The sequence below is a fragment of the Silurus meridionalis genome, chromosome 24 (assembly GCF_014805685.1).
Source record: "Silurus meridionalis isolate SWU-2019-XX chromosome 24, ASM1480568v1, whole genome shotgun sequence".
Classification (NCBI taxonomy): Eukaryota; Metazoa; Chordata; class Actinopteri; order Siluriformes; family Siluridae; genus Silurus; species Silurus meridionalis.
The window spans coordinates 20,205,992-20,219,633 of NC_060907.1; the positions used below are offsets into that span (position 1 = coordinate 20,205,992).

The following is a 13,642-nucleotide window of genomic DNA, read 5'->3' on the forward strand; positions in this document are numbered from 1 at the left end:
TTCGAATCGGACTTAATGCCAGGTTGTGTGTGTGTGTGTGTGTGTGTGTGTGTGTGTGTGTGTGAACATGTGTACATCTTTTTCCTTGATGTGTGGTGGCACAGCTGCAGTGTTTCATACTGGAATCCTTTGTGGTCACACGTGCACACACACACACACACACACACACACACACACACACACACACACACACACACACACACACTTCTTCTTCTTCTTCTTCTTCGGCTGCTCCCATTAGGGGTCGCCACAGCGGATCATCCGTCTCCACACCACCCTGTCCTCTACATCTGCCTCTTTTACACCAACTACCTGCATGTCTTCCTCACCACATCCATGAACCTCCTTTTGGCCTTCCTCTTTTCCTCCTACCTGGTGGCTCCATCCTCAGCATTCTTCTACCAATATAATTTATGTCCCTCCTCTGCACATGTCCAAACCATCTCAATCTCGCCTCCCTCACCTTGTCACCAAAACATCCTACATGCGCTGTCCCTCTAATAAACTCATTTCTAATCTTATCCATCCTCGTCACTCCCAACGAAAACCTCAACATCTTTAGCTCTGCTACCTCCAGCTCCACCTCCTGTCTTTTACTCAATGCCACTGTCTCTAAACCATACAACATCGCAGGTCTCACCACAGTCCTATAAACTTTCCCTTTCAATTTTGCAGATACCCTACTATCACAAATCACTCCTGTCACTCTTCTCCACCCACTCCACCCTGCCTGCACTCTTTTCTTCACTTCTCTAACACACTCTCCATTACTTTGCACTGTTGAACCCAGGTACCTGAATTCCTCCACCTTCTGAAGCTCTTCTCCTGCAACCGCACCACTCCACTGCCCTCCCTCTCATTCACACACATGTACTCTGTCTTACTCCTACTGAGTTTCATTCCCCTTCTCTCCAGTGCATATCTCCACCTCTCCAGGCTCTTCTCAACCTGCTCCCTACTCTCACAACAAATCACAATATCATCCATAAACATCATAGTCCAGGAGACTCCTGTCTGACCTCGTCCGTCAACCTGTCCATCACCACTGCAAACAGGAAAGGGCTCAGGGCCGATCCTTGATGCAGTCCAACCTTCACTCTAAACCAGTCTGTCGTACCTACTGCACACTTCACTGCCGTCACACTGTCCTCATACATGTCCTGCACCACCCTTACATACTTCTCCGACACACCTGACTTCCTCATACAGTACCACAACTCCTCTCTTGGCACTCTGTCGTCGCCTTCTCTAAATCCACAAATACACAATGCAATTCCTTCTGTCCTTCTCTATACTTCTCCATCAACATTCTCAAAGCAAATATGGCATCTGTGGTGCTCTTCCTCGGCATGAAACCATACTGTTGCTCACAGATGGTCACCTCTTCTCTCAGCCTGGCTTCCACTACTCTTTCCCATAACTTCATGGTGTGACTGATCAACTTAATACCCCTGTAGTTACTGCAGGTCTGCACATCTCCTTTATGCTTAAAGATCGGTACCAGCACACTCTTTCTCCATTCCTCAGGCATCTTCTCACCTTCCAAAATCCTGTTAAACAATCTGGTCAAAACCCCACTGCCATCTCTCCTAAACATCTCACGCTTCCACGGTATGTCATCTGGTCCAACCGACTTTCCACTCTTCATCCTCTTAATCGCTGCTCTCACTTCCTCCTTACTAATCTTATCTACATCCTGCTTCACCATCTCCACATCATCCAACCTTCTCTCTCTCTGATTTTCCTCATTCATCAGCTGCTCAAAATACTCCCTCCACCTTCTCAACACACTCTCCTCACTAGTCAACACATTTCCCTCTCCATCCTTTACTGCTCTAACTTGCAGTACATCCTTTCCAGCTCGGTCCCTCTGCCTGGCCAATCGGTACAAATCCTTTTCTCCTTCCTTAGTGTCCAACCTCTCATACAGCTCCTCATATGCCTTTTCCTTGGCTTTCGCCACATCCTCTTAACCTGCTGCCGCATCTCCTTGTACTCCTGCCTACTTTTCTCATCACTCTGTCTATCCCACTTCTGTTTTGCCAACCTCTTTCTCCTTATGCTCTCCTGCACTTCCTCATTCCACCACCACGTCTCCTTGTCTTCCTTTCTATTTCCAGATGTCACACCAAGTACTTTTCTAGCTGCCTCCCTCATCACTCCTGCAGTAGTTGCCCAATCATCCAACACCTCCTTAACACCACTGAGCCTCTCTCTGACCTCTTCCCTGAACCTCACACTACACTCTTCCTCCTTCAGTTTCCACCATCTTATTCTTCTTTCAGTCCTCACTCTCCTCCTCTTCATCCTCGCCTCCAAAACCATCCTACAGACCACCATCCTATGCTGTCTAGCTACACTGTCCCCTGCCAACACCTTACAGTCGCCAATCTCCTTCAGGTTGCATCTCCTGCATAGCACATAGTCCACCTGTGTGCACCTTCCTCCACTCTTATCGTCACCCTATGATCCTCCTTCTTTTAAAATAAGTGTTCACCACTGCCATTTCCATCCTTTTAGCAAAATCTACCACCATCTGCCCTTCCACATTCCTCTCCTTAAAACCATACCTACCCATCACCTCCTCATCACCTCTGTTCCCTTCACCCACATGCCCATTAAAGTCCGCCCCAATCACTAACCGTTCTTTCCTAGGTACACCATCTACCACTTCATCTAATTCACTCCAGAATCTTTCCTTCTCCTCCATCTCACAGCCAACTTGTGGAGCATAGGCACTGATGACATTTATCATCATCCTTCAACTTCCACCTTCACGATCATCACCCTATCAGAAACTCTCTTCACCTCCACTACACTCTTACTGTACTCTTCCTTCAGAATCACCCCTACACCATTTCTCTTTCCATCCACACCATGATAAAACAGTTTAAACCCACCTCCAATGTTCCTGGCCTTACTCCCTTTCCACTTGGTCTCCTGAACACACAACATATCTACCTTTCTCCTCTCCATCATATCAGCTACCTCTCCCTTTACCCGTCATAGTACCAACATTTAAAGTACCAACCCGAACCTCCACTCTCCTACACTGCTCCTTTCCTGCCGTCTCTGTAGACGTCTTCCTCCTCTCCTTCTCCTCCTTGACCAACAGTAGCCCAATTTCCACGGTACCCTGTCGGCTAACGATACCTGTGGCGGTCGTTGTTAACCCGGGCCTCGACCGATCCGGTATGAAATTCTCATTTGTGATCCGCATATTTGATTTGGCACGTGTTTTACGCTGGATGCCCTTCCTAACGCAACCCTCCCCATTTACCGGGCTTGGGACCGGCACTAAGAATGCACTGGCTTGTGCCTCCCTAATGGCTGGGTTCACACACACACACACATTATATATATATATATATATATATATATATATATATATATATATATATATATATATATATATATCTCACAACCCCAATTCTAAAAAGGTTAAGATATTATATAAAATAAAAACAGGATGATTTGCAAATCTGATAAATTCATGTTCTAGATTAAGTTTTTGAGAATTTACACTATTTTAAGGAAAAAAATCAGGTCATTTTGAATTTGATGGCTGCAACATGTCTAAAAGAGTTGTTACAGGAACATGTTTCCCACTGTGCAGCATCACGTCTTCTGTCTGTATACATCTGGGAACTGTGGAGAGCAGTTACTGATGTTTTGGGATACAGGATACAGGATTCTAGCAGCTCAACAGTTCTGGGTTTCCTTTGTTGTGTTTTTAGGTTCACGATGCACCAAATGTTTGTAAATGCTGAAAGATCCAGGCAGCAGCAGGTCAGTTCAGCACCCAGACTCTTCTATTACAAAGTCATGCTGTTGTAATAGATGCAGTATGCAGTTAGCATTGTGTATTTTGCTCAAATATACAAGTCCTTCCCTGAAAAAGACGTTTTCTGGATGGAAGCATTTGTTGCTCTAAAACCTGTAAATACTGTAGAGTTCTGCATTGGTGGATCCTTTCCAGATTGTACAAGCTGCTCATTCCACAGGCACTAATGCACCACCATACCATCAGAGATTCTGACCACAGGACAGTTTTCCACTTTGCCTCAGTACGTTTTAAATGAGCTTTGGTCCAGAGAGGATGGTGGTGTTTCTGGATCATGTTCACGCATATCTTCTTCATTGCATGATAGAGATTTAACCTGCATCTGGATGGACGACGTGCAAACTGTGTTCACAGACAGTGATTTCTGGAGGTGGTAATGATCCCATGCAGCGATTTTCATTACAGAATCATCACTGTTTAAAATGCAGTGCCGTCTGAGGGCATGAAGATCACAAGCCTCCAGTATTGATTTTCACCCTTATCTCTTAGGCACAGAGATTTCTCCAGATTCTTTCAAAAGGTTGATGATATTATTATGTTCTGTAAATGATATTCAGCTGTTTTACAATTTTATGTTGAGGAACAATTGAACAACAGTTTGTTTGTGATTGCTGAAGCTTTGCCCATTTTTACTTCTGAGAGCATCTGCCTCTCTAAGATACAGTATTAAGACCCAATCATCTCACTGACCTCTGTCAATTAACCTCATTAGTTACAAAATGTGTCTCCGATGTTTAATTTGAATAACATTGACCTTTTCCAGGCTTTTGTTGTTTCGGACCCCACTTTTTTTGAGACGTGTTGCAGCTATCAAATTTATCTATTTTTTTACTTAAAATGGTGTCCCAAAATTTTTGGAATTGGGTTTTTTATATTTATATATATATATAATGGTCAGGATGCAACTCCTCAGCTTTACTCCACTCTTTATCCATTTATTTTTTTTATTTTATTTGCCAGACTTCAGTACGGTTATCATGTGGAGTTCCATTAGTGTAATTTAAAGCGATAGGATTCATTACATCCTGCTAATTAAATAATTACACGCTCGTATACCGAACCTCAAGTCTGAACAAAATTCAGATCCGTCTCTGCAAAGTGGCTACGACAGCATCGGATTCCAAGGTTACTGCTGATGCTTTTATTCTCTCGCTAATTGATCCTTAAATGTATCTGCCATACAGACAAACATTGGTGGAAAACCTGAGCATGAGATTGCAATGTGCTTCTTTTAGAACATCGCCATTCCACATTTGTTGTTATAATAGAGTTCCACTCTTCTGGGAAGCTTCTGTCGCCAAAACGAATTCTATGTAACTGCAAACATATTTGGAAATAAAGCTTTTTCTGATTCTATAAGTTCATCATCCTCAAGTTTTGAGACGAACCACATAGAGCAAGAAGAGTCCTGAAACTTTTGGAGAAATCATTTTGAGGACTCCGTCTCTTTCAGGGTGATGCTAGCAGGTCAGAGAGCGAGGATGACGCGTTCTCATCTGACTTTGATGACGAGGACAGGTTGAGGGAGCTGATAAACTCAGGTACACGTGTTGTTCACAAACACACACTATCAAAATACAAAAACTTGACAATTGTTTATTGTTGTCTGTGTGTGTCGTTTTGCCCCCAGGGTCGGAGGTTAAAGTGCAGACTCTCCTGCCCATTTCGAATGGCCACCTGGAGCCGCGGGCCAGCATGCCACCTTACCTCTCCTACACGTCGGCCACGCCCAGAACCGAACTGTCCCACGTCGACAACCAATCAATGCGCAGCAGCAACGCTTCTTACGAGCACCACGACCAGAAGTCAATGGTGAGACCCACGTGATCCATTTCACCACCATTCACACCAACAGTACGCTATAAATAAACTGTATGTTGTGTCCAGTCCAGTCTCTGGGGGAGTCGCCGCTCCAGCTGGAACAGTCTCGGACACGCCCCTAGCTTGAAGAGGCGTGGCCAATTAGGAGAGCGAGAGTCCCTACTTTCGTGTGAAGACCAGGAGAGTTTTGACGATGACCAATCAGAGGAGGAAAAGTCCAGCAGGACGGGCAGCTTAAGCAGAGTTTCGCATCTCGAGTCGTTCGATTTTCCGGAGTTCCTGCAGGTCCCACCAGTGCCACACCTCTACAGTGAATGCAACGGGAGATTGGACGGATCGTTCCCTTCGTCTCCGTACGCAACGCCACGTGACACATCACACGCCCCCAATGAGCAGGAAGAGGAGGCGGAAGAGGTGTTGGTCACTTTCTTCATCGTTTAGGTTTTAGAGGATGGGAGGTGATGCGGAGGTGAAGATGGAGTTGTGTAGGATTCACAGGTTGCCAAAGATGGAGAGTTTTTTGCTTAATACAAAATACATACACACTCCTTTTTTAATAGATCAGAAGCTCATTTAACTGGATTGCCAATACATTTAGATAGATAGATAGATAGATAGATAGATAGATAGATAGATAGATAGATAGATAGATAGATAGATAGATAGATAGATAGATAGATAGATAGATAGATAGATAGATTTTTTTATATATAATTTAGCATTTTGTCTGCAATTTATTTGTTTGTTTTTGTTTGTTTGTTACACGTTTATGCATTTTTTAAATTATTATTTATTTCGTTCTTTTTGCCGCTCACTACTTTAGCTGCCGATCCTCATGGACAGGCCACGCCCATAATCGTTGCTGTGTCCATTGTATTATTTGTCTGTATTGTTGTGTGTGGTTTAAAAAGCTGGAAAGTTTTCACACACACCTCTGCACGACCCGATTTTCAGCCGGCATTATATTGTTAATGTATGCTGCATGATAACAGATTGTATAAAACAGAGTGAGTGTAAAGCCGTAACTCTCATCTCTCTCCATCTGTCTCTCTTTATAATTATCTTTGCTGCAGTTGTATCACGCCGTGCTGTATTTTAACCCCGCGATGTCTTACGTCCTACACATTGCATCCTTCAATCATTTAGAGCTGAAGCTTTAAAACTTCCTTCGCATCAGCTCGAGGAGAACTGCAAATCCACAGTTGTTTTTATTCTCTTTTAAATAAAAGTTTTGTTGCTTTATAAATATCCGGATTTCTTACTTTCCTATTTTTGATCGCTGTCTAACTTATTTATTCATCACTTCAGACTAAATCACTGCATACATATTTGAAACATGTCCAACATACTTTTATTGAGTGTTAAAGGTAGCGAAGGGCGAAAGTAGGCGTAGACCTCCAAGGGTTAATGCGCGAATGTTTCTTTTTCTGCAATCCTTTGCTGGTGTTTTGTAGAGCTGGTGTGTTATTCTGAAGAGGATCCTGGAGCCGTACAAGCCTCAGTGGTGCAGAGATCACGAGGACTGGTCACTCTATCTGTTCTCACCTCAAAATAAGTGAGTATAAAGAAGTGTACAAGGGCAGACAAAAAGAAAACTCAGTCAGGATTATTTTATTCAGCCTTATTATCTATGCTTTTTTGCCAAATCACATCACACTTATCTCTACTTAAGACCAATTATAAACCAGACTAATGGAGAGAACCTTAAACCTTGAGTTTAAGGTTGAGAAGCCATTGAGAAACAGGATTTTATGCACAGGACAGCGTGGAGAGCAGCTTTAGCCACTTCGCGCACTATCCAGTTTTCCTCATGTAGCACATTTGCCCATGAACCATCTCTCCTTCTCTGTGTGCAGGTTCCGCCTGCGTTGTCAGAGGGTCATCACCCATAAGATGTTTGATCACATTGTGCTGGTTTTCATCTTCCTCAACTGCATCACCATTGCGCTCGAGAGACCCGACATCCAGCCACACAGCATGGTGAATTAAACTGCAGCCTACTTCTGTTAAACTGTTAAACCTTTCAAATGCCCTTGAGAGGTAACCCTGTGTGAAACCATTTACTGTCAACATATAGCCATCCAGCACAGTCTCGCCGCATTGTTGGACATTTCTAGACGCAAGGTCTCACAAGGTCCTCATTTTTCCCAAAAGGTTATCACATCACACAAAAATATCCTCACTCCTGCAAACATTTTATCAAATGGTCCTCACAATCACTTAAGGTTTCCCCAAAAAGATCATCACTTTCCCTAAGAGGATCTCACATCACTTAAAATGTCCTTGTCCAAAATGTCCTTACTATTCCCAAAATGTCCTCACTTTTCTTAAAATATACATACATTCCCCAAAAGGTCCCCACGTCCCAATGAAAAAGTCCTCACTTTTCCTACACACAAAAATGTCCTTACTTTTTCTAACATATCTTCACTTCCTCCACAATATCCTCACTTTTCCCTAAAAGGTCCTCACTTTTGCTGAAAGATTCTCACTTCCACTTGGACCAAAATGGCATTAATTACCCCAATATATCTTCACTTTCCTCAAAAGGTCCTCAATTCCTTGAAAGTTTCTCACTCTCTCAAATGTTCCTCTCTCTCTCAAAAGCTTCTCACTTCCCCCAGAAGGTCCTCACTTTTATGGACATTTAGCTAATCAGACTGAAGATCTTATTTCCGGTCCCTAAAATAAAACTCTGATGTCTTTATGAAAAGTGATGCTAGATTTCAGAATTTGTTTCTTTATGTTTCCTTACAGGAGCGTGTCTTTCTCAGTGTGTCGAACTACATCTTCACTGTGATCTTCGTATCTGAGATGACTGTCAAGGTAAATTCAAAATTCATCTTGTTTTTATATACTGAAAAAAAAGACCATGATGACTGTATTGGTGGTGAAGGAACTACAGATCGCACAAACCCTTGCTGTGGCAGGTGGTGGCCATGGGGATGTACGTCGGCCCTGGCTCATATCTCCAAAGCAGCTGGAACGTTCTAGATGGGCTGCTGGTGTTTGTGTCCATTGTGGATATCCTAGTGTCTCTGGCTTCATCTGGAGGAAACCGTATTTTGGGAATCTTGCGAGTATTGCGCCTTCTCAGAACACTCAGACCTCTCAGGTGAGTGTGAACATCTGGGGTTTTATGAGGTGAATAAAAATAAGTGATCTGTTAGAAATGTCACCATTTTAATTTGACAGTGAAGCATATTTTTAAAAACCAGAAAAATTTTGATGATGAAAGAACAAATGGGTGGGAGGGGCAAACTTTCTCTGTCCTGTCAGTCTCAGTGATATTAGCCAATCGTGGGCTCCTGTGAGTTCAGGTATGTTGAAAAGAGCAGATTTTCCTCCAACCGAGTTGAAGATGTGGTTGAAATGACATCTCACAGCCATGGCACATGTCAGATCAATCCTCCCAGGTTGGTAACTGCTGAATGAAGAAGAGGAGCTTCCAGTGAATCCAGACCTTCTGACCAATCAGATTCACTAATTAGCCATAACGGCATTAATGAACTATTCAGTCTCACTAACAATGACGGATCTTCTCAGTATTTCTTGTCATGTAAAGTCTTCACTGTCTGTGGAGCTGAAACTGTTACTGTAATTGACAACATTGATTTTGTGTGTGTGTGTGTGTGTGTGTGTGTGTGTGTGTGTGTGTGTGTGTGTGTGTGTGTGTGTGTGTGTCAGGGTGATAAGTAGGGCTCCTGGATTAAAGCTGGTGGTTGAAACACTAATAACTTCACTGCGGCCAATTGGAAATATTGTGCTCATCTGCTGTGCTTTCTTCATTGTGTTTGGAATTCTGGGAGTCCAGGTAGAGCAGACAGACAGACACACACACACCCACACACACACACACACACACACACACACACACATAGATACATTTCATCTGGCTTCTATCAGAAAAAGATCTAAGGTCTTCATTTTCCTCGAAAGCTCTTCACTTCCCCCTAAAAGCTTTTCATTCCCCTAAAAGGTTCTCACTTCCTCCCAAGCTCCTCAATTCCTCAAGAGTTCCCCACTCCGTCAAAATGTCCCTCTTGCCCAGACGTTCCTTATTCCCCTTAAATGGCAACACCTTTTCAAAAGCTCCTCATGAGAAAAGTTCTCATGAATAGTAGCCACAAATGTTCCTGACTCCCTTAAAAGGTCCAGCTTTCCCTAAAAGGTCTTTACTCACTCAAATTTTCCTCATACCCACAAGAGGTCCTCACTTCTCCTGAAAGGGCCCCACTTGAATAGATACATTTCTGAGGCTCTAACACACACACACACACACACACACACACACACACACACACACACAGTTTTTCTTTATTATTATCCATTTATTGAAAATGTTTTTCTGAAAAGCAAAAGTAAATTTTTAAGTAAATGTTTGTCCTGAAAGACTCTGATCTGTTTTTTTTTTCTTCTTAGCTCTTTAAGGGAAAGTTTTATCACTGTGAAGGCTTCGACACCAGAAACATCACCAACAGGTCCGAGTGTCTGCAGGCCAATTACCGCTGGGTTCGCAGGAAATACAACTTCGACAACCTGGGCCAGGTATCAGTCCATCACACGCCGTTATTCCTCTCGCAACATGACGATTGGACGTTATTTTTATTAAATACAGCGGAGATCCTGACGATGGAGACTCCTTACACAACATGTTTGGAAAACCGAACATTTGTTGCTATAGAAACGATTAATCAGTCGGCTATTGTCAGAAAGCCGTCACCTTTCGACCAGTCAGAACCCGTAAAGGCCAATTCTATAGCAGGCAAACAAGAGTAATCATTTATTCAAATGCATTTATTCAAAAGGAATAATTAAAGAGCAAAAAAAAGGATTTATTTGTTTATTAATTTCAGTTTTTCTTTTCTTTTTGTTTTTTTTTTTTTTTTACCCGCAGGCATTGATGTCATTGTTCGTTCTGTCATCCAAAGACGGCTGGGTCAACATCATGTATGATGGATTAGATGCAGTGGCTGTGGACCAACAGGTGTGTGTGTGTGTGTGTGTGTGTGTGTGTGTGTGTGTGTGTGTGTGTGTGCGTGCGTGTGTGTAATGTCATCAGCAATGTGTCCTGTTTTTCTTTGTTCTCTCACGCGCCTCGATCTCTTTCACCGAAACACCTGACAACAAATGCAAAATGCAACACACACACACACACACACACACACACACACACACACACACACACACACACACACACACACAGACACACACACAGGAAAAATATAAAAAAACAAAACTCTAGAAGGGAGCACGTAGCCAAATAAATTTCTCTCTCTCTCTCTCTCTCTCTCTCTCTCTCTCTCTCTCTCTCTCTCTCTCTCTCTCTCTCTCGGAGAGGTTTGTTCTCTCTCTCTCTCTTCCTCAGGCCCCTATCGTCCTCCCTCTTTCTCTCCATCTCTTCTCCTCCACCTCGCTCCCTCCCTCTCTCGTTCCCTCCCTCTCTCTTTCCCTCTCTCTGTGTAATAAATGAAAGCATGATTAAGGCGATGCTCCCTTTACACTCATGAGCACGCTGAGCCGAAACACCCAAATTAATAATGTGAGAAACGCTGAGAGGAAACGGTGCTCCGGGGGAATCTGCTGATGGGAAACAAAGGGTCCGAGTCCTGCTGGAGAACTTACTCCAAGCCCTTGTAGCATTAAACACCAGAGCTGCACCTTCTCCTGCTCCTTCTCCTGCTTCTGCTCTTTCGGCTGTTCTTTCACATGTTCTTTTTGCTGTTGTTCCTGTTCCTGCTGTTTTGCTGCTCTTCTTGTTCATGCTCTTGTTGTTTATGTTCTTTCTTTTTGCTGCTTTTGTTGTTCCTGATGTTTTGCTGCTGTTGTTTTTTTGCTTGATGTGTTTTAGTGGCTGTATCTGTTCTAAGTTGTTCCTGGTGTCCTTGTTGTTCTTTCTGCTCGATCTGTTTTTTGTTGTTGTTCTTCCTTTTGTTCGTTCTATTGCTTCTATTTCTGTTCTTGTTGCTGCTGTTGTTCATTTCCCTGTTGTTCATATTGCTGTTCTTTTTCCTGTTGTCATTGTGCTGTTGCTGTTCCTGTTGTTTCTATTGCTGCTTTTCCTTTTGTCCCTTTTCCTTTTGCTGCTGCTCTTTCTGTGTTTTTTTGCTGCTCATGTTTTCACTGTTGCAGTTCTTGCTGTCGTCCACCAGTCGGAACTCAAACTGTGAAAGGTTTCTTTAAATGAGCGATCGCTTTAAATATCCGCAGGAGGATTTCACAATATAACTCACTGCATAAACACTACATTTTGATGTGCACAATATAAATCAGCACAGAAACGAGACGAATCAGACATTGAAAATGTCTGGCTCAAGACGTCTCCATGGTATCTGTGAAGTGTGCAATTTATCATGATAATAATTTATCGGTTGTTATATCATTCTCAAATCACATCTACACAAGTAGGGTTCGATCACAATCCAGGTTCTACACCCAATCACCTGCAGAATCGAGCTCCAGATGAGTGTAAGAAGAAGCCTGAAGACAGAATTACAATGTGGAGATATTTCATGAACTCTCTCTCTCTCTCTCTCTCTCTCTCTCTCTCTCTCTCTCTTTCTTTCACTCTCCAGCCAATAAGAAACCATAATCCTTGGATGCTCTTATACTTCATTTCCTTCCTGCTGATCGTCAGCTTCTTCGTGCTGAACATGTTTGTGGGTGTGGTGGTGGAGAACTTCCACAAATGCCGTCAGGACCAGGAAGAGGAGGAGGCACGCCTCAGGGAGGAGAAAAGGCAGAAACGGATGGAGAAGAGGCGCAGAAGTGAGTGTAGTGTGTGTGTGTGTGTGTGTGTGTGTGTGTGTGTGTGTGTGAAGATGGCACTAAAATAAATAAAAGATAGACACTCATAAAGAGTTTTAGATTCGCTATAAAAACACTTATCGTTTTACAGTCCTCGTAAACTCTCTTATTTTCATTTTATTTATTCAAAAAAACGCACTAAACTCCACACTGCCGGTGATAAACCCACTTCAGACCATTTCCAACCCTCTCTGGAGAACTTCAGAGATTTCCGAACACACACCTGTATACAATCACACACTTCGACGTGAGCAGAAATATCGGTTGCAGAATATTGGTGTGTCTATAACACAGTTATCATTGAGGATTGTTTTAATTTTTTAAACACACACACACACACACACACACACACACACACATACACAGTTAATTAGTATTTGGGGCTTTAGAATTCCAGGGATACCAGTGGGGCGCTGTCCATGCTGAACCTACTGCACCTTTATTTCATTTTTGTTTAAATATTTGTTTGTTTGTTTGTTTGTTTGTTTGTTTGTTTGTTTGTATATGAGGGATGTTACACAATGTCCAATCATGAATCAGTTTATTTCTCCATCTGCCTGTACCACTTCTGTTAATATTGTACCAGAAGTGGGTGTGGCCTACACCGTAAAGGATTTTAGAGGCCAAGCACCAAATAACTGTGATTGTATTTTGCTTATTATTATTATTATTATTATTATTATTATTATTATTATTATTCCATCCACAATTTCTGTCCATACAATGGAGCTCTTGGCCTCCTGACCTCACCTACATCAGTAGCTGACTTTACTAAAACACTTATGGCTCACAGAGTCTCCACAAAATCTCGCAGAATACAGAATCTTCCCAGAAGAGTTGGAGCTCATTATAACAGCAAATGAGGACTTCAAGTGAAGTTTATTGTTATAGAGCTTTAAACTCGAAGCAGCTTAACAGAATGTAAGAATTTTAGAGGGAAATTCACATATATTCAAATTGATGTGTATTTATCCCCGATGAGATCACCTGGGGCAACTGTGGCAAGGAAAAACTTCTTTAGATGGTATGAGGAAGAAACCTTGAGACTCAAACCCATCTTCATCCGGGTGACACCAAGAGTGTGACTATAAACCATTAAAACATTACAAACACCGGAGCGTGAGAAACATCATGAGCACTGCAATGTGGGATTCTGAGAAACGTCCTTTC

At 42.6% G+C, this 13,642-nt stretch overlaps 1 protein-coding gene across 3 annotated transcripts in view; it reads left to right on the top strand.

Annotated features, from left to right (window-relative positions):
• The window catches only part of cacna1hb (calcium channel, voltage-dependent, T type, alpha 1H subunit b), a 95,284-nt gene that overhangs the window by 70,775 nt on the left and 10,867 nt on the right, over positions 1 to 13,642 (top strand). For all 3 annotated transcript variants that reach the window (XM_046837359.1, XM_046837360.1, XM_046837362.1), the window contains 11 exons: positions 5,298 to 5,385; positions 5,475 to 5,656; positions 5,732 to 6,079; positions 7,120 to 7,220; positions 7,522 to 7,645; positions 8,423 to 8,491; positions 8,596 to 8,780; positions 9,353 to 9,479; positions 10,088 to 10,213; positions 10,563 to 10,652; positions 12,241 to 12,433. In XM_046837359.1, coding sequence (XP_046693315.1) covers positions 5,298 to 5,385; positions 5,475 to 5,656; positions 5,732 to 6,079; positions 7,120 to 7,220; positions 7,522 to 7,645; positions 8,423 to 8,491; positions 8,596 to 8,780; positions 9,353 to 9,479; positions 10,088 to 10,213; positions 10,563 to 10,652; positions 12,241 to 12,433 — 1,633 coding nt within the window. The remainder of the gene's footprint in view (positions 1 to 5,297; positions 5,386 to 5,474; positions 5,657 to 5,731; positions 6,080 to 7,119; positions 7,221 to 7,521; positions 7,646 to 8,422; positions 8,492 to 8,595; positions 8,781 to 9,352; positions 9,480 to 10,087; positions 10,214 to 10,562; positions 10,653 to 12,240; positions 12,434 to 13,642) is intronic.